The 24,900-nt window shown below is 55.6% G+C and overlaps 1 protein-coding gene across 7 annotated transcripts in view; it reads left to right on the plus strand.

Annotated features, from left to right (window-relative positions):
- Positions 1–24,900, plus strand: part of CNTFR (ciliary neurotrophic factor receptor) — a 38,947-nt gene continuing 14,047 nt past the window's right edge. For 2 of the 7 annotated variants that reach the window (XM_050760804.1, XM_050760799.1), the window contains exons 1-3: positions 609–772; positions 9,463–9,573; positions 21,523–21,607. In XM_050760804.1, coding sequence (XP_050616761.1) covers positions 21,523–21,607 — 85 coding nt within the window. In that variant the 5' untranslated portion in view covers positions 609–772; positions 9,463–9,573. Of the gene's footprint in view, positions 122–193; positions 297–608; positions 773–9,462; positions 9,574–21,522; positions 21,608–24,900 lie in introns of those variants that run through there. The other 5 variants (XM_050760805.1, XM_050760800.1, XM_050760802.1 and 2 more) reach the window with 4 other exon arrangements.

The following is a 24,900-nucleotide window of genomic DNA, read 5'->3' on the forward strand; positions in this document are numbered from 1 at the left end:
GGCCCGGGGTGTGCCAGGGAGTCGGTGCAAGGCCGTCAGGGCCTGAACGTGCGGGAGTGTGCGCAGGAGAGACCTGGCCAAGACTGAGAGGGAGAGTGAGTGTGAAGGAGCGATCCCGGGGGTGGGTGCGCGCCCAGCCGCCCTAGGGGAGCGGGCGGAGTGGGTGTGTGTGTGCGCGCGCGCGTTTGCGAGACCCGCGGCCGGGGCTGCGCGTGAAGCACGGGGACCACAGCCGTCTGGAGGGCGCGCCCGAGAAAGGGTGAACGCGAGGGGGCCACGCGTGCCAGTGCGGGCGAGTATGCCAGCGGGGGGCCAGAGCGCGTGCCAGTGCCGGGCGAGTGGGAGTGGGGGCTCACAGGCCCGCGCAGGGCGAGCGGGCCGCGTGTGCCAGGAGCGAGAGCGTGCCAAGGCGGGGGCGCGCGGGGCCCGTGGCGGGGAGGGGTCGTGGCGCGCGGCCGCGGAGAGACAAGGCAAGAGGGGGAGGGGAGCGAGGGCGCGCGCGGCCGAGCGGGCGCCCGCGGTCACATGGGCGAGGGAAGGAGGGAGGGAGCCCGCGAGGGAGGGAGGAGGATGGGGGGGTTAAAGCCGCCGAGCGCTGAAGAGCCGGTGCAGAGCGGGCGGCGGCGGCAGCGGAGGCGGCGGCTCCAGCCGGCGCGGCGCGAGGCTCGGCGGTGGGATCCGGCGGGCGGTGGTAGCTTCGCGCTCCCTGCCTCGCTCGCTGCCGGGGGCGGTCGGAAGGCGCAGCGCGAAGCCCGGGTAGCCCGAGGGCGCGGTGAGTACCCTGCGGCGGAGTGCGCGCGGCCAGACCCTCAGAGCCCGGACTGACCGACAGACCGTGCGCGCGGGAAGAGTGAGGGGACACCCGTGGGCCTACGGCCGAGGGCGACCGGAAAGTTCACGAGAAACTTTGCCTGCAAACTCGGGGGCGGGGGCGCTGGAGAAGCGAACCCCCACGTCCGGGCGCTCCGGGGGTTGGGCGTGGTGGTGGTGGTGGGGCCGCACTGTCGACTAGAGGGAGGTGGCTCCGGCGGTTTGTCCTAGTGTCCCTGTTCTCCCCACCCCTCAGCTGCACACGCGGGGTCTGGAAAAATTCCTGGGCTTCGGGGGTTCGTAGTGGCCTCTGCATGCCCAAAGGTGGCTTCTTTCTCGGGCAGAAATCTGGACTTCAGAGCGCCCGGGGATACGAACGGACGGTTGCGCGTCTGCCAGTGCATGTGTGTCCGTGTGAATCCGCGCGCGCGCGCGTGTGTGTGTATGCATGTGTCTGTGTGTGTCGGTCGGCCTCCTCATGATTTTCTCTTGAGTCCGCCTGGATGTATCTCCATGTAGTGGGTCTCCTGCAGTGTGTCTCTTTGTAAGTCTTCCCGGCTTGTGTGAGTCTGCCTATGGTGTATCCCCAAGTGTCTCTTTGTGAGTCTGCTCGTGTGTGTCTCCTCCAGTGCGGCTCAGTGTGAGCCAGCCTGGGTGTCCCTGTGTTGCTCCGAGTAGTGTATCTCCGCGTGCGTGGGGGCTGGGCCGTGGGGAGGTCACCAGACGGACAGCTCTCCCTCTCGGCTCCTCTTCTCTCCCGAGCCTCTCCTCCACCGTTAGCTCGCTGGCTCCCTTGTCCCCCTCCCCCCTCCAGTAGCTTCAGGCGGGCAGGACTATTTCACGCCTTGTTGAAAATTCAGGATTTTCTTTCTCTTTACGTCTAGTCTGTCTCTTTGAGAAGCGTCTGTGTGTGTCTGTGTGCCTGGCAGCTTGTCTGCAACACTGGGTGTGTGTCTGCATGCCGCTGTAGGAGTGTATCTGTAACACTAGTTGTTCTGCCTGTAATACTTGGTGAATTTGTGTCTGTGTCACTGGGTGTGTTTGTGTGGCTGTGATCACTGAGGTGGTGAGTCTGAAATGCTGGGTGTGTCTGTGCATCTGTAATTGCTGTGTGTCCGAGGAGTCTGCAACACCAGGTGTATTTTTGTGTATGTAACTCTGGGTGTGATGGTGTGTCATTACACATGTGGGAATGGGGCTTGAACCATTGCATATTCCTAGGGATGTAGGGCTAGCAATGACTTGGGGGCTAGAAGGGCCTAGGTGTCTCAAACTATGTCCCCCTGTCTCCACTGTCACAACCCACACAAATCCTCTCAGCTGGTGCCAGGGGCTCCTGGTCAGCATTGGTGAGATGGAGCTGAGGTTCACACTGTCAGGGCTGATAATCCAACTGAGACCATGAGCCTACACAAAGACTAGGAATTTAAAGGTCATGCACAGGACTTCTGGGGGCTCTGGAATTCATACTCAGATGCACACTGGGACACTTCAACTCCTTCTAGGGTCTAGGGGTTTACATTCATATGGACTCACACTTACATTGTGGGGCTCATATCCAGGGATACACTTCAGTCCTGGAGTTTCCATGTAGACTCACATTGGAACTCTGCTCACACTGGGACCCACACTGGGAGTGTAGGCTCATGCTTAGATTCACGGTCTTATCCTTTAGCTTAGATCTACATTGAGACCTAGAGCTCACACCCAGAATCTCACTGGGGTCCTCGGGCTCACACTGGGGCTCACATGAAGACACAATTCACGTGTCAGTGACACAGACACAAATTCACCAAGTATTACAGGCAGAACAACTAGTGTTACATATACACTCCTACATTCTGGGACTCCGAGTTGCAGTCAGACTTGCATGGGGAACATGGGGCTCACATTTGAACTCAAGGACTCACTGAGGACACTGGGGTTCATAGTCAGATTCACACTTCCAAGCTGGGGATCACACTGACTCACACGGGGACCCTGGAGCTTACTCAGATTCACACTAGGACCTTTGGGTTCACACTTAGGTTCATATGGGGACTTTGGGGGTCAGACCTCCGTGGGTAACCTAGGACTCACACAGAGACTCATGCCAGGATCTTGGTGACTCCATCAGACTCACGTGAAATCCTGTGACTCACTGAGATTCCTATTGGGATCTCAGAACTCACATTCAGACTCACACTAGGATTCTGATGTTCACACTTAGACTTACAAGGGCACTTTGGGGCTCACACTCAGACTTAAAAAGGGATACCAGTGCTCACACTCAGACTCCATATGAGTTACCTTAGCTCATGCTCAGAAGCCCTTACGACCAGGGTCTCACACTCAGACTTACACTAGAACTCTAATGCTTATGCTGACTTGTGCAGGAATCCTGAGACTCACAGGCTCACACTTCAGTCCTGGAGCTCACATTCAGACCCGCTGGGGTTTACAGTCTGATGCGTGCTGAGACCTGGGCTCATACTCAAACCCATACTTGCATCTTGGAGTTCACACTTAGATGGGACATTAGACTGTGACACTTAAACTCACACTTTCATCCTGGGCTCACATTCAGATCCACACTGAGATTGTGCCATTCACAATTCCAGTGGAACTTAGGACTCATGGTCAGATATGCCCATGCTTTCCTTTGGTTTGTGGTGAGTATTGGGGCACTTGAGGTGAGGAACAGAGACTGCTACAGGATCTGTCCTCTCCAAAGGTGAGGAGGAGAGAGGATACACATTTGGTCACATCCCTCACATGGGTTGTGGGCTAATGGAGGGGAGTGGTGGTAAAGGCTAACCCAGTCAGATTTCCCTGCTTTCCTTCCATAAGGAGACTAGGCACTTGGCAGGAAAATCTGAGTGGATCGTTGGTACAGGAGTGACGTGAACTCTTAGATTCCTCTGTGTGCCATGTCAATGCACACCCATCCCCCTTGAATAGTTTTGGACATCCCTTCTGTAGTAGAGAAGGCCAGGTGGGGGAAATAAGACTCCTGTCCTCCCAAGACATCTTCCCCACCCCATACACACACATCTCAATCATTCTTAGGATGGGAGGGGTGTGAAGATTGGAGGGAGCAGATCTTGGCTCCTGCGACTCCTCCAGGGTATTGAATCTGTGATTGTAGGAGAGATAACAGCCTCAAATCTGTGAGGAGAAGGTAGCTGGAGGAAGAGACGGGATCCGGGATCCCACGCTCTCTTCTCTTCTTTGCCCTGGCTGGGGAGGGGTAGGGACCATGTTATGTTGTGTGTGTCCCACAGTGTCTCTGGGATTGCCTGTTGAGCCCTTATCCTGGCTCCAGGGCATGCCTGGGCTTCCCCACTCTGTTCCCCAAAAGAGCAGTAGCCCTGGGGGGCCTAGGTTGCAGCCAGCCCTGGGACTCCAACTCCCCTGGAGACCCTGCCCTGGACTTTGCGTGCTCTGCTGCTATGGACATTAGTGGGTGGGGCTGCCTGAGATATGCTGTCTTCCCCCATGGGAGCCCACACAGTAGGGACATGGCCCTGCGGTCCCTCCCAATACTGAGACGGCTGGGCTGTAACTGCGCCCTGTCCTGAAGGGGACACATGCTCTCCAGCCCCCCTATGGGGGTGGGGGGCTTAGAGGCAAGGCGTCCCTGCTCTGTGCCCCCCCATGGCGAGTTGAAGTGTAAATGAATAGGAAACATATGGAGTGGATTTTCTTTGAAATGCAGATGGGTTGGGGGGGACCATGTGTGCTTGGTTTCGGGGGTCCTAGAGAGCAAGGAGCCTGAGAAGTGAGAACTGACCCCTCCTCTAGACCCACCATTGGGTGGGGGTAGTGGGGGAGACCTCAGCTTTGTAAACTCCTGTGGCCCTGAGTGACCAAACCCACAAGGGCTCTCGGCTTCCTGTGGGGAGGGGCTGGGAAGGCAAGTGGTCCTTGGGGATGGAGAGCACTGAGGTCGTCAATCCCTTTTACCTCTGCAGAGGGCAAAGAGAGTCCCAAAGCACAGAGCTGTGCCTGGTTGGAGGTCACCAGAGCTAGGCACTCTGTGGGTCAAGGGGTGGGAGGAGGAGCTGGAGCAGATGTTGAAGAAGAGTTAGACCCTGCTGCTGTGGGCAGCCAGCTCCCAAAAGCTGGGACTAGAGCTACAGTAGCAGGAACTGAAATTAAACTATGGTAGTGACTTGTATTCAGCTTGAGGGCCCGTCTTGAGTTTAGGAGCAAACTGAAGAGTCCTTAGCCTGTAGGAGGACAGGTTTCTCCAGACCCAGGGCAGTCAGTGTGCCCCACCATATAGCCTACCTGTACTTTCCCCACATGGCACTCACCAAGGTTGCATAGTAGTTGCCTGTGAGGTCTGTGTGACTCAAGGACTGGGTCTACCTTGCTCACCCTGTACCTGCCTGCTCTTGGCACAAACCTTGTACACCATAGGAAGGCATTCTTGTGTGAACAGTAATACATCTTTTTCTTTCTCATTGGACCGAATGCTCCCTGTGGGCAGGACCATGTGCCTGACTCCCTGTACAGTGCCTGGCAGGGAATAAGTGCTCAATAAATGTTGAAGCATGAATCACTGAGTGGGACAGATCGTGGGGAGAAGGAAGCTCCTGAGATTTGTGGTTTGAGACCCAGCATCCCCTGTCCTACACCCCTGTTTGGCTCAAAGGAAGACTGGTTTGCAGGCTAGACTGGAGGAAGGACTTTCCTTCACTCAGGGAAGGAGTGCAGAGGATAGGCCCCTTCCTTGGAAAGGCCTGGACCAGAGGAGGCTGGGGCAGGGTAATCACTCTGATTCTGTGACAGAGGTCAGAGGTCACCCTGCTCCTTCCCAGCCTCAGGATTTTGCAGAAGGTAAGGTCCTTTTTTCCCTATGTGGTGGTGAACATGCCCCTTACCCTCTCTGGGTGTGGGTTTCTTGGACAAGAAGAGATGGGGTCCATTCCCTCAGGGACCCTCTAACTGAGGGAATGGACCCCATCTCTGACCTTCCAAGGCTGAGCTCTGAGGCTGTGTAGCTGTTGTGGGCACCACAGACTGTCTGTATTGGTTATTAATGCCTGTCTGAGAACACGGGGTTCAGATCCTAAAAATACTCTGTCCAGCCAGAGCCCAGGAGTTGCTGGCGTGGGCCAGTGTGGCAGTGGCTGCATCTTGGTCAGATAGAGACAGAGAGGAAGAAACACACCCAGCACCAGGAAAGACTGGGAGAGTGTGTGAATATGGGGAACCTGAGGCAGCACAGGTGAGAGATGCACGACAGAGAGAGCCTTTGTTTTATGTGGAGCAAAGATTTATAAAATTACTGGTGCCAGTTAGTCAAATTATGGCAAAATTTAGGGTAATCTGTTATCCTACACTGCAGAGAATTTCCTTCTAAGAGAGTCTGGAGATACATCTGATATCAGAAATGAAAACCAAGTAGTCTGTAGGATTCATTTCAAGACCAGCTTCAGGATGTTCCAAAATAAGAGTGTGGCAAAAAACACAAAGTATTCCCAACTACCCTTTTCTGAGCTACTGCCCTCCTCCTTACCTCTTCAGAGCCCCTCCTTGCAGCCAGAGTCCCAATGAGGGTCTTAAGACTCCCTTTTATAGCCTCCCACAACTTCTTTTTTTTTTTTTTTTTTTTGAGACGGAGTCTCGCTCTGTCGCCCAGGCTGGAGTGCAGTGGTGCAATCTCGGCTCACTGCAAGCTCCGCCTCCCGGGTTCACGCCATTCTCCTGCCTCAGCCTCCCGAGTAGCTGGGACTACAGGCGCCCGCCCCTGCGCCCGGCTAATTTTTTCTATTTTTAGTAGAGACGGGGTTTCACCATGGTCTCGATCTCCTGACCTTGTGATCTGCCCACCTCGGCCTCCCAAAGTGCTGGGATTACAGGCGTGAGCCACCACGCCCGGCCTCCTCCCCCAACTTCTAAATCCCAGGCCTTTGCATAGCCCCTCTATCCAGAAGGGAGCTGCACAGTGGTCCCAAAAAGGCAAGAGGAGCCCAGAGTCAGAGGGAAGATGCCATGTGACGTTGGCCCATGAGCTGACCCTTCTGGGCCCCTCCGTGAAATTGCGGGATGGGGGGCTGGGCCCTGGCCCAGGCCAGGAGAGAAGGCGGTTTTGGCACCCATCCAGGCCCCTGACGTCAGTGACTTTCCAAATAATGGAATCAATATTGGGGGGTGGGGGCAAGCGTGAACCAGGCCCCAACGATTAGAAACAGATCGGCACAACCCCGCAGCTGATTCTGATAGAGCTGCCTTGGAGAGCTTGGGTGGGAGGCCTGGAGGGAGCTGGACCTGTGGGGGTGGAGTTGGGGGGGTACTCAGGAATGGGCAGGCGGAGCCACCTAGTGTCCAGAGCTCTAGGGTATACAAGTGGGCAAAGATTCGGGCTGTCTGGGATTGGAATGATGGGGTGAGGGCCCCTGTCCTGGTCCCTTCCTCCTCTGAGCCTACAGGGTTCTGAGGCTAGGTAAAGTTTGTGGATGGAGTCTTGGCCAGCGAGTAATAAAGAGTGGGCAAGGGGATTTCATCTCTCTGCATCCCAGATGTGGGCCCCTAGGCCATATTAGGGGTCACAAGTTATACCTATGCAGTAGAAGAGTTCTGAATGAGACCTAAGTAAGATGACTTTTTGCTTGGAAGCAAAGGGCATTAATCCAAGATAGGGAGATGGGTATCCCTCCTTAAATTGGGAGTCTGGCCTCCTCTACCAGCTCACATTCTCTCAGCCTCCTAGAGGGCAGCAGGTGAGGATGGAGGGGACCATAGGGTCTATTGGGGGCTGGCCTGGCAGCAGCTGACAAAAAACAGGAAGAAGGGCTAGGGGAGCAGCTGTAATTATGGGGCATTTATTATTAATCAGATGAAATTGCTGGAAGCAGCTGGTGTAATGTACGTAGCAATACAGACTCTGCATGCTCCCCCCACAACACACACACACACACACACACACACACGCACGCCACACACAGCCTGAGCCTTGCTTGCTTTCACAGTCTGTTTCTTGTGAAGGTCAGATGGGTCTATATGTGTCTGTCTCCATACTGGAGTGTATCTGTCCGTGTTTTTTCATGTCAGCCTGCACCCTCCTCTACTCCTATTGTCTCCTTTTCCAGCTATCTCTTTCATTCTTTGGCCTAATGTGTCCCTCTCTGTCTCTGGCTTCCCCTCAATCTCCCTCCCTTTGGGCCTGTCTTGGTGTGGCTGTATCTGTCACTATCAACCAGCCTGTCTCTAATACCTTATTTTAGTTTCTGGCTATCTCTCCCTGGTTGGTGATGTCTCTGCATCTCTGGGCAGGATTGGAAGACATGGAATCCCTTTCTCATGGTATGTGTTTAGGCACCTAATCATACCTTTGGCAGATATATCTGGGACCTGTTTTCAGGGGAGCAGTTGGACCCCGAGGATCTCCTGAGGTCTTATAGAAGGTGAGGGGTCTTTTGAATGGCTGGAGTCCATAGAAGCAACAGTGGCTTTCAAGATATCCCTGAGTTCAAGGCCAGCTCCTTTATCAACTACCAGTTGTGTGACTTTGGCCAAGCTGCTTCTCCTCAGTTTCAGAATCTGTAAAACAGAAACAGTATTACCTCCAAAGCTTTTTTTTTTTTTTTTTTTTTTTTTGAGATAGGGTTTCACTTGATCACCCAGGCTGGAGTGCAGTGGCTCAATCTTGGCTCAATGCAACCTTCACCTCCCAGGCTCAAGTGATCCTCCCACCTCAGCCTCAGGAGTAGCTGGAACCACAGGCACGTGCCACCATGCCTGGCTAATTTTTTGTATTTTTGGTAGAGATGGAGTTTGACTATGTTGCCCAGGCTAGTCTCGAACTCCTAAGCTCAGGTGATCCACCTGCTTCAGCCTCCCAAAGTGCTGAGATTACAGGGGTGAGCCACCATGCCCGGCCTTGAAGCTTGTTTCGATGATTCAGCACCAAAATGTAAATTAAGTACTTATCACAGTGTCTAGGTAACCAAGGACCCTGAACAAGTGATACCTGCTATTATTATTGGGAAAGGCATTGTGCAGGTGGGTGAGAGATCTGCACAGGCAAGTTGATATAGCAGCAAGGTTTTGGAATTAGATATAGACTCAAATCTAGGCTCTGGAACTGATCAGCTCTGTGGTATAGGGCAAGACCTCCTTGAAGCTGAGTCTCCTTGGCTATCAAATGGGAAGAACAATAAAACCTACCTCATGGAGAAATCATGAAGATTAAGTAAGATAATGCATATAAAGTGCCAAACACAGTTCCTGGCATATAATAGATGCTCAATAAATCATAGTGGTGATAAGGAAGGGGGTGTTATAATGGTGGTTATTTACACCATGCCTGTGACCCTGTGACTCTAGGATTGTGCATGTGAGGATGCATGTGATATGGAGGTGCCTGTGTGTCTGTGAACTGATTGTATGGGAATTGTGGATTGTCTGCGGGTGTGTATCTCTGTGTTGTATCAGGCCACTGCCTTCTGGTAACCTTTGTGCCTGTGGTTCAGAACCTGAAGTCAGCAAGGGGTGCTAGAAGGGGTCTGTATTACTGTCAACTTTTCTTCATCCAGATTTTAGCTGCTGCCTGCCTCAGTCTCCCCTTCTCACAGTGGGGCTGTGAGTATGGAATGGCCTCTGAGTTGGACTAAGGCCTGTGGCTCCTCTGTGACCTCTGATTTATGCCCTTTGCCCTTCTAGACTCTAGCCTTGTCACCTCATCTTGCCCCCTTGGTTTTGGAAGTCCTGAAGAGTTGGTCTGGAGGAGGAGGAGGACATTGATGTGCTTGGTGTTTGGCCAGTGGTGAAGAGGTAGGTGCCGGGGCCCAGGTGGGGCAGGTCAGTCTCAGGGAATCAGGCAGGTGTAGTGGGGCTGTACGTCTAGGGGACATGAGTGGAGGAGGACCTGAGATTCCTTCCTTTCTTCCCTGTCCTTTCTTTTTCCAGAGGTTTTGGGCTCAGCCTGGCTGAGGCTTTTCATGCTCTCATAATAGGCCTAGAAAGGGAAGAGACTTATCTATTGTCACACAGGCAAGGGCAACACCAGGTTAGGAAACTGGGTTCTATACTAAGGGGGAGCTGAGTCCCAGATATGGGAGTATGTTTCTGTTTCAGCGTCCTCAGGTTTCCTCTCTGCCCCTCCAAACATCTCTCTGGCTTGATTGGAGGAGCAGGTAGGCTTTAAAAAGATGGGATGGGAGGTCAGAAAGTCCAGAATCTTCTGAGGCCAGCTGTGGGGCCGAGCCTGACTCTCCCTGTCTCTCATTCAGGCCAGGCAAGGCCCCTGGATTGGCAGCTTGGGGGTGGGGGCATCCAAGGAATCAAGGCACTGGAGCGGAACGGAAGGGCCTATTGTCCAAAACCCGCCAGAGGCCCACAAAGGCCGACCGGGCTTTTCATCTCAGCTCCCAAACAGACTGGCCATTTTCCTGGCTGGGGGCTGAGGGGGGACTAACCCTTCACAACTAGGACCAGGGTGTTGTTGAGGGTGGAGTGGGGGTACCCCAGGCTGACACATAAAAGGGGCTTAAGATGGAGCTGGGGCCCAGGAGAAGAGGAAGGGAGGCCTGAGAAGGCTGTAGGGAGTTAAGCTTTTCACCCCACTGTTCCCAGAGGACCCAAGGACATGGGGTATGTATCTGATAGTTCAGAGTAGGATGGGGCTAGGAGATGGATGTATAGAATAAAAGATAATATTTATGGGGGGTACCTTGGGAGGAGTCTGATGGCTTACATGGAAAGTGGGCTACTGGGCCGCGAGGGCACATAATCCTCTGCAAACTGGGAACACCTTAGGGAACCGGGATGGGAGCTGGAGAAGAGAAGGATAGTGGTCGGGGAAAGAATGGGCTCCCTGCAGCAAGAAGAACTGAAACCAGACAGCAGGAGGGACTTCCTGCCAGTGAACAGTAGCTCAGATGCCCTGACCCTCTTCCTGGGGATCTCAGAGGATTGCCTCAGCGAGCAGGGGAGCTGGAGAACACCCCAGGGGCTCAGGCTGAGGCAGCTTCTGTGGGGGCCAAGGAGGAGGAGGAGGCCAGAGAGGGAGGACTTGGCAGTTCTGTTCACCCTCCCCCAGCCAGCACCTCCAGCACCATTTTAAAAACAGCTTTTTAATTTAACAAAGTGGATGAAAAACTGTTTTCGGAAATAAAGAGTATCTGCTGTCTCCCAGGCTAGCACTCAGCCCTTGTGGAGAGCCTCTCTCTGGGTTTCTCCCCGCTGCCCATGGTTCCTTTCCTCCCTGTCTCTCTTTTTGTTTGTTTCTGCTCCTCAGGCCCCCAGCTTCCTTTGGCCTCCCTTCACCCTTTCTCTCTCCATCACCCTCTCTCTCTCCATCTCAGCCTCCGTGGGAGCCTCACCCTCAGTGTCTTATCTCGATGGTATCTCTGCATTTCCTTCTGTCTCTCCTCTCCCAGTCTCTCTCTTCTAGGGCCCATCTCTCTTTCCTGATTTGTCTCTGTCTCCCAGCCTGTCTCAATCTCTGTCTCTCCACCCCCCTCCTTCTCCCCCAACCCCAGCTCTAAATGGGTCTATTTAAAACGCCCGACGCTGCCAAGTCAGAAAAGCGTCTCCTGATAAAGCGCATTAGGCAGAGGGAGGGAGGAGGGGGAGGAGGGAGCGGCGGGCGGAGGGATTGATCCAAGCCCGTAACCCCATTAATCAGGCAGCGTGGATCCCCCTCCCTCCCCCATTCCAGCCCCTTTTGAGCTAAAAGCCCCTTAAATATTTATCACCCCTCCCCCACGGGGGCGAAGGGAGGGGTGTACGGCCCTTGATGTGAGCATCCCGAGCTGTCTGGTGCCCCCGACCCCATGTGCGTGTGCACGTGTGCGTGTGCTCATGTGTATATGTACGGGTGTGCACACCTGACAAGCCCAGGGTCTAGCGACCAACCTGCCCCTCACCCTCTGGGCAGCCTGGTCCCTCCCTGGAGACCCTAGGAGTTGCCCTGCTCCTGCCCCTCCTGAAGGGGGATGTGGGGTCCTCATCCCAAATACAGAAGGTCACTGGAGCACGGGTGGCATTGCACTGTCATTCCCAGAGGGCAGGATGGTGAGCCTGGGGTTCAGTTTCCAGATTCCCCCAAATTCCCAGCACTGGAAGTAACTTGGGGAATAGAGTTGGGGCCCCATACTTCTAAAGTAAGCAACTTGGAAGGCTGGCTGAAGTTCCTGCTTTATCCTCAGAGGGCAGGACTAGGACCTGGAATAGGACCTGGGGGTAGGCTGGGAACCTCCCGTGCCCTAAAAAATGCGGGAAAGTGAGCTGGGCCTTGGGAGGGAGCGGTCACCCCGGGAGGAGGAAGGTAGCCCGGAGCTGGGGCCGGGTCCCACATCTCTCACCGCTTGCTGATAGCCCCAGGCTGCAGAGGTCAGCCCTGAGACCGGCAGTGGTCTGCCCGAGTTGGCCTGCGGCAACTTCTCCTTGGCCGGGGAAGGGAGGCCCCGGCCGCCCCTGGGTGTGGAGTGGGGCCTGGACCGGAGCGGGGAGGGTCCCTTCTGCCTCCCCTCCCCCAGCATCAAGTGCCACATCTCCTCCTGACTCAGACAATTAGATTCAAAGGATGACCTCACTGCATGCCGTCCCTCACTCTCCCTCCGCTAGCTCGCTTGCTCGTTCGCTTGCAGCGCGCTCCTTCCTCCCCTCCTCCCGGCCCGCTTGCCTGGTCGCTCACTCGGGGCTCGGCCCTCGTCGCTCACCGCGTGGCCCGGCCCCTCGCCCACCCGCCCGCCGGGACCGCTGTGGGGGCTGCTCCTGCCTCCCGGGTCGTTGCGGCTGCCCGGGCCCCAGCCCCGCAGACCCGATGCCCGCAGGCGGGCAGGCGGACCCACGGAGCGCCGGAGGCACCGACGGGGCGCCTGCGTGGGGACCCAGGTCAGTGGCCGCAGGGCCGGAGGACTTGTCACCCCCACCGCCGCGACGCCCCCGCCCCGCGCCCACCCGCCAGCCCGCCCAGCCCGCCTCGGCGCTTCCCGCTCCTTTCTCGGCCCCCGCCCCCCGCGGCTGCTCCGCGCGCTCCCCCTGCCAAGCTGTCTCTCTTCTCTTCTCTTTCTCTCCCCCCAGCCCCCCTGCCTCTGCAGCCGGTGGGAGGGACTGGGACTTCCTGAGGTCCCAGGGATGGGGCCGGGGCCCATTGGCTGCAATCGGACCAGGCCTCTGAGAGGGGAGGGGGCTCTGGCTGTGTCCATCGGCCTGGGGGAGGGGACCACCGCCTGAGTGGAAGGGGGGCTATAGAGAGAGAGGCCCAGGGTGTGGGGGTGACATCTAGACAGAGGGGATGAGCTCTTGATATCTTTCTTTTCTCACATCCTGTGGGCCTCTTGCCTGGTTTGATTTGATCCCCAAAGCCTGGCTTCATTTGTCTGCACCTCCTAGCTAACTTTAGTCCCCACTGCCTGGTTTCATTTGGCTCCCACCACCTACCTTCTTTGGGGCCCTGTCACCTGGTTTCCTTACACCCTGCTGCCTGGTTTCTTTTGTCCCCACTGCCCGCTTCCCTGAAGTCCCTATCACCTGGCTTTATGGCATTACCCCTGCCTGGTTTCTTTAGGTCCTGCCTGGCTTCCATGGAGTCAAGTCAGGCTCCTTTTAGGATGGAGGCATCAGGGCCCCAGCTACACCTGGAGTGGCAAGTGGCAAGGATATCCGCAGCATTGCCGATCTTTCCTGGGCTGGGGCCTGGCCAGCACAGCCTGGATTCCATTCTGCCTGGACAGCGACTCCGCGTCTACTCCTCCAGTGATGGGGGCGGGGCTGCAGGGTCCAAGGACACCTTAGGACTCTCCTCCTCAGTGGTTAGTTAGAGGAGCACCCGCTCGCTCTGCCTGCTGCCCCCCCCCATGCTGGGCATCTGCCCTACCTCTCTGTGGGCTGCCAGTGATGCCAGGGCTTTGGTGGGGGCTGGGGGGCTGGAGTGGAGGTCCCATCTCCTTCCCCTCTCCTGCCCCTTCTGCAGCCAGGCCAGACATCTGGGTGCCCGCTAGACAGTTATGGGCATATAGAGGTTTTGAAGAGGCCTTGGGATCACACAGCAGATAGCTAGGCTGAGAGCTGCTGCTGATCCTCATCGTGGCAAAGAGAGGGTCATGAGGGGAGGCAGCAAGGGCCTGGGGAGTTGGCTGGTTTCTGGGCCTTTCTGGCTCTTGCCGATTCCAGTGCCAACATCTGTCTCCCCGAGGTACTTCCTTCACCTCTCCTATATGGAGAGGATCTCCCTTCATCCCCTAATGCTGTTGAAAGCAGGGTTTGGGGAAGAAGGAGCTGCCTGGGGAATAATCGTCTATTTAGGGACCAACAAAGTATTTCCTTTCCTTTTCTTTCCTGCCCTAGGCCACCCTAGGCTTTCTCTCCCTCCCCTCAGGCACAACTAGGCAGCCTGAGGTCCTGGCACAGTGTGGCTGTTCAGGGTGTGTATGTGGGTGTTTCCCATTGCTGGTGTCGGGGCGTGAGGGGCCAAGGGCGACTGGGGGCCCTGAGCTTCTGGAGGTGTACAATGGTGTCTGTGTGGAAGGTTGACTGTTTGGAGTGTGTGATGGTATCCATATGTGAGACCATGGCTGTGTGAGGGAGTCTGTGTGTGTGAGTGTGACTGTAATGTGTGTGTGCACGCACACCAGCATGTACGGGGCTGTGGGAGTGGGTATCCATGTGGGAGGCCCTGATGTGTGGCCACAATGGTAGGCTCTGAATGCCAGTGTCTGCAAAAGGCTGCCTGAGTGTGTCCGTGAAGCTCTGGTCCTGTGTGTCTGAGGAGGCAGGGGCTTTGAGAGCTCTGCTGGGTGTAATGAGAACCCAAGTGTGTGCTCTATCTTAGGATGAAGTGAGCACTGGGCGCTGTGTGGCCTGAGTGGCTGGTGTGTGTGTGAGCATGTGTGTGCGCGTACTCACTCCTGTGTTTACCCATCAGGAACAGATTGCTCTGGCTTCCTCACTGTGAGGAGGGGAGGAAAGGGGAGGAAGGATGGCTTGGTCTTGCCCAGCAGACCAGAAGGCTCCTCAGAAGTAGCGTGCATGGTGCACGTGCATGTTAGGGGGCAAAGAGAACAGAACACAGAAGACATTCGAAGCTTCTTTTCCCCCCACCCAACTCTGGCTCTGTCAGAATGACTAGCTTCAGGTTTTTTTTGTTACAAGCCAATGCATCACATGCACTGCTGCCCCCACCCCCCAGTGTGTGTGTGTGTGTGTGTGTGTGTGTGTGTGTGTGTGTGTGTGTGTGTGTGTGTGAGCTTGCATGCCTGGACCTCTGTGTATGGATTCAAGGGTGTGTCTGTACTATAGCAGTGATGGGTCCAGGGGTGGGTGTGGTAGGAGATGATGAGGCAAATAGGTCTTTGTCCCAGTCTCCAACTCTGGAAAGCCATTCTATCCATCCTTGTCTCCATGGGGGGCCCTGCCTTGCAGCCTCCTTCCTGTCCCTGGCATCCACTTCGGGCCTTTCCCTACCCCATCCCCCCTGCTAAGGGAAGTCTTAGTCAACCCTATTGCTCTGCCCATCCCCTGCCTTTCATGGAGTTCTTCCAGCTGTCTAACATGCTGCAGCATTCTGTCCCTCCAAGAAGAGCAGCACTCCGCTCCCCACAGACTTAACCTGACTGGAGTGTGTGCCTTTCCTGGGTGGAGGGGGCCTCCTGATTCTTGTGGAATCCAGAAGAGACTGGACTGGGGTTGGGGGCTGGGGGATTTGGCACCAGTGCCTCAGGTTCTGTGAAGCTCTCCAGAGCCTATGTATCCAAAGGGAGGATATGAACTTATCTGCCCCTTCCTCTTCTCCATTCAAGAGGAAGGGGGCTGGACCAGATGACTTCTGAGGGTAAAAGCCCAGGCCTTCTGCATCTAAAGGGCTACTTAAGCACAGGCCTGCATGTATGTGCATATACGAGCCCATGCCCAGGTCACCAGGCAGCACGCAGGGCTCCAAGTGGGCCTTCACATGTGGGCACAGGCTGGTGACAGATTCCCATCTCCCCAGGATGCCTTCCCATCTGCCCAGCCAGGCCCATCATGGGAGGGCCCCAGGCTCCCCCAACAACACGCCCGCACACACGTGCGGCAGGGCACGCACATGCTGATCTCAGGGTCCCTATGGTGCAAAAGGCTGGGAGTGGGGGTTTTGAGCACTCAGAGTCCAGGCCACTGCCAAAATCCATCGGAATCTTGTCCCCCCCAGGCCTCCATCTCCGGCTGTGGAGGTCACAACAGCAGGTGCGGATACCCACCCCCCCAACTCACTCAATTGGGCCGCCTCCTTTTCCACAGCCTCAGCCAGCGTTGAGAGCTGGGGGACCGCTCCCCCTGCCTCCCTCCTGGCCCCCTCCTACTGGTGCTTGGCTTATCCTGCCCCCTTCTAAGGAGGAGGACGGGGCCTAAGCTTGGGTAGGGTCCTTTCCCCTGAGGACTGAGGCTTGCCCCTGGTGTGGGTGGGGACATGGTAGCCCAGGAGGAGGTAAATCTTGAATCCTGAACCCAGGCACAGCTTGGAGCCCTATGCCACTTGGGGTGGGGTCTCTGAGAGAGCTGAGAGGAGAGGCAGGTCTGGATTCAGAGAGGAGGGAAAAGAGAAGGGGCTAGAGACCAGAGATTGAGAGACAGGAGGGAGAAACACCATAGGGAGTGGGAGCCTGCCCGCCCATGGCCAGCTAGCCCCAGCCCACAAGCTGGCCCCTGACCTAGGCCCGCCCCTCCCTGGCTGGGGGCTTGCTGGGCCAGCTGCCAGGGGCCAGGCCTCCCTCCTCGGCCTGGTCCCCCCACCCCCCAAGCCTCTGGACCGCTCAGGCCTCTGCCCCCGCCCCCACCGCCCACGCTGTCCAGGCTGCCTAGGCCTGGTGGGATCTGGGGGCCTCCCAGCCTCAGCCCCTCCTCCCCATCCTGGAGCTTCCCGCCTGCCCTGACTGTCTCTTCCAGGCTCTCCCTCAGCCAGTACTGTTCCTCCCTGCCCACCATGTCCTTGTCCCTGTCTTTGCCCCCGCTCTGTCTCTCATTTCCTTCTCCAAGTCTATGTATCTCTCTTTCTCTGCTCCAACATAATTCCTCTGCAGGTCTGAGGCTTCTAGAGTCCCCAGGCGTTTGAATCAGTGAGTCCATGCTGTGTCCTGTGTTCTTGCCTCATTCCTGAGATAGGTCCTCTAGGCTGCTGTGGGGAGAGGTGAAGGAGATGAGGCCCCAGGATAAAAGGTGCCTTTTCCCCTCACTGTGGGATTCTGGAGTCTGGGCTATGGGAGTCAGGGGACTGGAAGCTGTGGGGAGTCCCCTCCGCTCTTTGCTGGGCCAGATGCCCTTATCAGATGGATGTTCTGAACCCACCCTGATCCCTGGCAATGGAGGGAGTCCATCTGGTGACCTTCTCTGGATTTCAATTCCCTGCCTCAGAGATGGAACAATAACCTTGCTTTGAGGTCACTTGTTTTGAGGCCTCCCTGATCGTTCATTGTCCAGGCAAGACTGAGCCTACCTGACCCTCAGCATGCCCACAGCAACCCAAACCCTGAAGTTCATAACACACTATTACAGATCAACACGCACACACAATTATAGCTGAAACGCAGTTAGTGGTGCTCATTATCCCCCACCCTGACCTGATGGTGGCAGGACTTCCCCAGGGTTGGCCTTCTACAATCTAAACTGCTGTCTGTGATTCTGCAGGGATAAATAGAGGCTTTCCAAAACCCACCTCCTTTCCCCAGGTTCTACCCTGAGCTAGGCATGGGGTGAGGGGAGGGGCACAGGGCAACTGGAACATTGCTGGGACTGGCAAGATGGTTCTTGGGTCTTGGGTCCTAAGCCAGATTCTTAAACTGGGTAATAGAGGTTCCTGACCTGGAGCCTGTCATAGTGTCTGTCAGTGTTACTGATGGCGGCTGTCAGACTCCAGGGGTGCCATTATTACTGTGGACTAGTATCATTCTGTGAGACTGTTACTGAGTCCATCAACATCGCTGTGTCACTGTGTTGATGTCACCGTCAGTGTTACTCTATGTGACGGAGTCTCATTGCATCTTTGATTCTGAGGCTACTGTCACTGTGACTGTGTCATTGTCAACTGGTATCATTGCCCTGTTTGTTGGTGTCAATGTATGTGACTGTCACTCACTGCATTATTGTCATTGTGGTGACTGTCAACATCCCTGTGTGTCATTGTCAATGGTACAACTGTGTCATTTTCAATGGGCGTTGTTATCATTGTGTAATGGTGTCTTTATGCCACAGCAGGACAATGGCAGTAAGTTGGGACCCCAGAATTTGACTCTTAATGTGTTACCTGTGTGGGAGTAATGATGACACTGGGGTTCTTTGCTGGGATAGGTGCAGGGACCCTTGTGCTGACAAGGGATTCAGGGGCTTCTGGGCGCTGGGCTCCTTTCTTGCTTACGGGGTACCCCCTCTGTTCCCTCCTCATTCTGGGGCTGACCTCTTCAAGGGGCTGATAGGAAGCCTGAGCCAGTTTGCATAGCCCTTATCTGGGGCTCTATGGGATTCATCCTGCAGATCTATCCCAGAGCCATAGGGTGTGGACTTGGAAAATTCTCAGGAAAGATGCTCTTTACCCTGGGATGGGTGGCCTGGAATGAGCCAAGGCAGGATGGAGGTGTGTCCTGGATGCCTCTGGCCTCAACCTCCGACCTGGGCAGTGGGCCCAGTTGGGAGTCTGAGGAAAGGGGGAAGTGACACTGGCCTGGGGCTTTCTGGATCTGCAGGGCAGGGGCATGGATGGGGTTTCACCCTTGTCCCCTAGGGGCTGGGGTCCTGGATCCCCAGAAAGAATCCTTCCAGCCTCCAGGAGGGCCCTGCTCTTGCCTCACATAACATTGACCACCATCCCATCCTCCTTTGTGCTAGAGGAGCTGGGCAGGCCACGGAGATGCTCTAGGGTGGGCAGAGACCCCTCCCAGGGGTCTCCCCCCTTCTCTCTGGATCTGTCGCTCTGCCCTTGAGTCTCTGCCCATCTCCTATGTGCCCCATCTTTCCCCCTGCGTCTCTCCTATCTCAGCCTCTCCTTGTCCCTCTGGGTCTCCACTCAGAGCTCCTTCTCTCTCCCTGCCTCTTGTTTCCCCTCCCTGAGTCTCTCCCTTTTCTGGGTGCCCCCAACCCTGCAGTGTCTGTCTTGGCACCCCACCCCCACTCTGCAGCACTCACTCTCAGCAGCGCCCGTCTCCCGTGGCTGCAGCCCTGTTGGCCCAGGGCCCGGCCCTTACAGTAACTCATCGGGCTGATGGAGGCGACTTTGATGAAGAAGCCACCCCTCCCCCTGCGGGGGCCTGAGTGTGTGTGTGTGAGTGTGTGTGCGTGTGCACGCATGCACGTGGGAGTGTGTGCTTGTGTGGACCAGGAGGGAGCTGGGAGTAGAGGCCATCCGTTCCTCCTCTCACTGAACACTCCCATCCTTGGATCTAACCTCAGCCGCTCTGCCTGCTCTTCTGCCTGCCCATGCCCTGGTTCCTGCTCCCATGTGGTGGGCAGTGGGCCTGGGACCAAGGCGGAGGATCTTCCTGGCTGTGAGGAGAAAGACATGGACAGATGGCAGAGGCAGTGGGGGAAGGTCTGAGGGCGACTGGCCAGGGCTGAGGTCAGGGAACCAGGTAGGCCTCTGGCTGCTGGTCTCTTTTTCTCTCTCTCACACCACCTCTGAATTCAGGCAGTCCTGGGTTCTTTTCCTGGCTCCACCGCTTGCTGACTGTAACTTTGGCCATTGTCTTAACCTCCTAGGCCTGAGGAGTAGCTGAAGAGTGCGGAGGGGCTGAGGGTCAGAAGGAGCCAGGCCAGATGGTAGCTAAGGCTCCAGGAGTCACTGATGTGCAGAGAGTAGCTGGGGCCACTTGGGACACAGAAAGATTTGCTGTGCCAGGGAGGGGCAGTCAGGGCACCTGTGGCTGTGACAGGGAGGAAAGGAAAAGCAGGCTCAGAGGAGGGGACTTCCCTGGAGAAGGTCAAGGGTAGCAAAAGGCAGGCAGGAGCCCTCTCCCACAGGAAGCCCCAGGAAGTCTGTTGCTCTCCAAACTCTCCACAGCTGCTTCAGGCTGATACCCACATTTGTCTCTGCTATGCTATGTCTACACCGTCTGGAGCTGAGTCTCTGGCACTTTCTTGGGGTGTATCTGGCACTGCGTCTCTGTCAGTTTCTCTGGCTGTGTGTCTGGCTGTTTCTCTGGCCATCTTTCTAACGGTGTCTCTGGCAGTGTGTCTGACTGTGTGTCTGACAGTGTCTCTGGCAGTGTTTGGAGTGGTGTGGATACTTCCTGACTGAGCATCTGGCTGTGGCTCTGGCTCTTTTCTTGAGCTGTTTTTCTGGGTGTATGCCTGTTTGTGTCTATCAGTTTCTCTGGTATTTCTCTGCTTGTGTGTCAGACGGTTTCTCTGGCACTGTTTCTGACAGTGTCTTAGCTCTCTGGCTTTGTCGCCGACAGCTTCACTGCCTATGCTCCTTGCCTGTCCTTCGGCACTGTGTTTGCCTGGGTCTAGCTGAGTCCTTTCCAGTATTTCTGGCGGGTCCTTTGATTGAGTCATTGTTCTCTGACCACCTCTTTGGCTGGCTATCTGGTTTCATCTACCTGTCTCTTTGGCTTTGTCTGATGGTCCTTCTAACAGTCTCTGGTGTATCTTCCACTATGTGTGGAGCTGTTTCTTTGGGGTCCTGTCTGGTGGTTTGGGGCAGTGTCCCTGGCCAGCATCTTTGCTGTGTGGCTGGCTGGAATCAGAGGGTGGCCCTGGTTGAGTGTCTGGTAGCATCCCTCAGTGTTTCTCTGGATCTTTGCTTCTGTGTGGTTGATAGTTCTCTCTCCTCGACTGAAGGTGGGGCGGGGGTCGGTTGTTACATTTGTGGCCCATTCTGCAGGAAATAATTATTTCCCTGCCATCAAGTGTAGATGTGTGCTGGGGGAGGGGAAGAGAATAGTTGGACTCATCTCAGGAAGCAGGACATCAGGTTGGGGGGGCACTAGATCCATCTGGCTTCTGGGGCCATGTCCTGAGTGCATCCTGTGTACTTGCATGGGTGCATGTGGACACTGATGCACACCTACTGGGCTGGGGTTCCCAGGCTCCTAGGGGCACATGGCTGGGGTCAAGGGTGGGCCAGGGTCCCTGACAAGGACTTACATATTAAAATCTTTCATTTTCTCTTGAGCATTGGTGTACAATTATGGAAAAGTCACATCTGACCTGGGTCATGTCCTGCTACCCTGACTCGACTGCTCTGAGCTTCCCAGGGCCCAGTGGCAAGGCTCGCCGCAGGGGTGTTGGGGACAGATGACGGATCTGAGCGGCTCTGGAGCATCCAGGTTTCAGGCTATCTCCCCAGGAACACAACAGGGGGCTTCCATTCAAAGCAATCTGGAGAAGTATAGACCTCCAATTAAATTAAAACATTACCCTTTCAGTTTATGATGTTTATAGCAAATTAGCTAACCTCACCAGTAAAGTTATTTATTTTTTTTTTTTAGAAAAATGGCCCTGGCATTACCAATATTCTATAACTCATTTGCGGTTGACAACGCTGTGTAGCCAGCAGTCTTATCGAACAGCAAACCACCATAGGTTGCCTTCTACCATCTTAGCAAACCTTTGCCTACAGATGCCAATAATGTTGCTTTCTATTGCCTGAAAGAAGATCTTGAGCCCCATTAAGAAGGGCATTTTGGGGTCAAGATGCCCTTGCCCTAGGGCTGGGATTTCCCAGTCTTGCCTAAGAACAGGAGGGGCTCCCCAGGACAGTCCTGCCTGGGCTGATGCTGTCTCCTCCTCCACCCTGGTTTCTCCCAACAGATGGCTGCTCCTGTCCCGTGGGCCTGCTGTGCTGTGCTTGCTGCTGCCGCTGCAGTTGTCTACACCCAGAGACACAGTCCACAGGGTGAGTGCTCACGGGAGCCGCCTGCTGACCCCCGTCTCAGAGCTGGACATGAACCCTCACTGGCATAGCTGCATCCTGACAGCACTCAAGAGTCACACACTGGCATTGTCACACATGACCACCCAGAGGGACATGGAGTCATGTGACACTGATATGCACAGTCCTCCACAGTCACACCTGGGTGGTCGAATGCTGACAGTGTCTCTGGCTTGAGGTGATCTGTCTTCTTACTAGGGTGGCATAGGGTACAGGCAGGTGGGATGGGAATTGGTAGGGGAGGCTGGGGCAGGACCTGTGTATTGTATCTGGGTGAAAGGGGATCTCTCAGAGATTTGTGGGGGTGCAGTTGGAGGCACTGATTGGAGACAGTGGGCAAGACTGCAGGTTACCTTCTACCCTCAGCTTCATCCCAGAGGGAGGATAGGGACAGAGAAGGTGGACTGACTGAGAGCAAGATGAGGGGACAGGGTAACATGCAGGAGAGAGCTAGTGCACTAAGGAAGGGACAGGTTAGTCAGCTGGGATGACCACACGGGGGAGAGCTCAGGGCTCAGCTATTGGCAGCCTCCCTGCCCTCCCTCTACCTATTTCTCCAGTGAGGGGCAAGGCCTGCCCACAGCCCACAGGACAAGGAACCGTGTCCCTGCGGGGAGAAACGGGCCCTCTTAACGTGACCTCCTGCCCTTCTACTGCACTTGAGGCAGCACCTCAAACAGCAACATCAGCTGAGGGTCTGAACTCAAAACTCACCTCGAACAAGGCTCCCTAAGCTCCCTGCCTGCATGATTCCCACCTCATACTCTGTGTCAGTCGGGTTGGGTAAAAGCAGAGAGGGTGAAGGCCTCTCCAGGAACTAGGCATGGAGCAGACCCCGGTGGCTGGGCTCTGCCACCCTCAAGGCTGTGAGTAGTGAGTCGAGGCTTCTATGGCCTCTTCTTTATGAGATCAACAGTGAGACCCAGAGAGATCCTGGCCACGCCCAGGGGCATTGACTGGGCGTCTCTAGGGCCTGCCAGTGGTCTCTACCTTGTGCCCCCATGGTCCTGGACATAAGGCCACCTGTCTGAGAGTGTGAGATTGTGTTCTTGTGAGGGTGAGAGCGTGTCCCTGTTTGAGTGCATTTCTCTGTGTGGCTGTATTCTTGTGGGCTGTTCCTCACGTGTGACACTGTCTGTCTGTGTCACATTGCCTGTCTGCATGCCCTTTGTGGGCTGTATCCTTGCGTTTGAGACTGTACTCCACATGTAATTGTATCTCTCTATCTCTCTTCGTGTGTTTGTATTAAACTGTCTCCCTGTGTCCCCGGGGGGAACTGCTGTGCCTCCGGGTGATGGTGCCCTTCTTGTATGTGTACGTGTGATCTCGTATCAGGTGTCACCATCCCTGAAGTGAGACAGTGTCCCTGTGTGACTGTGAACTTGTGACTGTGGCCTTGTGGATGACTGTCCTGCATGTCCTTCTTCTTTAGGGGTGACTGCCCTTGTTCCTGTGTATGTGGCAAAGTGAGGTTGCTTTAGGATGCCTGGGGGGACTGTTTCTGGCATGTGTTCCCCCTGTGAGGCTGTGTGTGCAGGTGTGAGGGAGCCGTCAGCTCTGTCCCTCTGTGTTCTCCATGTCCATGACCTCATCCTGTCTCTGTCTCTCATCCTGGCTTCTAACAACCTTTTCACAGCTGATTCCTTTGGAGCATTTGTCACCGCGTCAGGGCCAAGAACCCCATCCTCCCCCTGCTGCTTGATTTAATTTCTGAAATGGACAGCACATCAGTAGGGGCACCCATGGGGCGGGAGCAGAGCTGTCCAGAGACAAAAGATTAAATCACTGCCATCTTTGGAGCAGTTGCATGGCTGTGTGTATTGCCATTGTTGTGTTATTGTAGTGGTTGTGACACTGTGTGCTTGTTATGTCCTATTGCCCCTCCACCTCTCCATTGTGGCCTATCGTTGTCTTCTGCCATTGTGTTGTCATTTTTTCATCCTGCCCTGCCCTTACATCATCGGTTTGTCATTACTGTCAGGTTGTGTTTCTACTTTTTTTGTGGAGCAGACGAGGTATGGTGGGGAGGTATTATCCCATAGCCATTGTATAATGTGATGTTGGGTCGCTGTGTCCTTGTGTGGTGACTGTACCTGCTCCCCAGGATTAAGGGCCACACTGGGTCCATGTTAGCATTGAACTGCCTGGTCAGTGTTGATGTGTTGCTGCTGGGACCATGATGGCCACACCTCCTTCCCAAAGGTCAGTTTTCAGCCTCCTCCTCAGGCAGCTGGATGCAAAGTCTCTGCTAGGGGGTGCAGAGAGAGGGGCTTGGCATGTTTCCTGGAAGCTCTAGGTTTTTGGAAGGGAGGCTGGAGGGGGGCTCAGTGACTGGAGCTGGTGGACTGTTGGGGGGGCTTGGTGGCCGGAGTCTTGGACACTGGGCCTCTGGTCAGGGGGAGGCCCCTGTTTAGTGTCTGGTCCAGCCTCACAGCTGTGGCCTCCAAGGCCCCTAGCCACCGCCCTTCCGCCCGTTCATCCTCTGTTCGGCTGGTCCCAGGCTCCACAGACGAGTGGTCAGGGCTGGCTGGGTTTTCTGCTTCCTTCTCCTCTGACAGGGACAGAGAGGCTCAGAGAGGGGCAGGATAGAGACAGGCAGCGAGGGAGAGAGACCCAGAGTCACAGAGAGACCCTGGCACAGCGAGGACAACAGAGGCAGCAAACCAGGACAGATGTTCCAGCGCAGAGAAAAGCAGTGCTGAGGAGGGGGCTGCAATGGGGGGAGGGGGTGGCCAGTGGGTCCAAGGGGGATCCCTACACCCCTGCAGTCTTGGTGGTGTTAACAAGTCTAATTAAGAGGCCACTGGCCCAACTTAATTGGCTCGTTAACAGGAATTGCCTCTGAAAATTCCCCAGCTCAGCAGGGTGACTCTCTGGAGGGGAGATGTAAGCGAGTGTTAACAAGGGATCCCGCAGCCCCCACCAAACTGCTACCCCCTCCCCCTTCCCTTCTCCTCTCCCACCTTCACTCCACAGATCTGGCCAAGACCTGGAAAATGTCTGTCCCTCAGGCTCGGGGTAGAATGAGAAGGGGGTGTCTTGAGATTCCCATCTCCCTGTCTCTATGTGCCTGCATCTTAAATCTGCCTCTCTGCCCTGCTCGCTTCCCTCACTTCGCACTGCCTGTCGACAGGTGCTCGCCTCCACCCTTCCATTTCCAGTCTCCTGGGCTCCGTTCATCACGCCTGGGTTGCTGAAGCCAGGGCTGGGGTTTGATTTTGGCTCTGACAGGCTGCTCCTGGGGGCAGGAGATGAAT

The sequence above is a fragment of the Macaca thibetana genome, chromosome 15, assembly GCF_024542745.1.
Source record: "Macaca thibetana thibetana isolate TM-01 chromosome 15, ASM2454274v1, whole genome shotgun sequence".
Lineage (NCBI taxonomy): Eukaryota > Metazoa > Chordata > Mammalia > Primates > Cercopithecidae > Macaca > Macaca thibetana.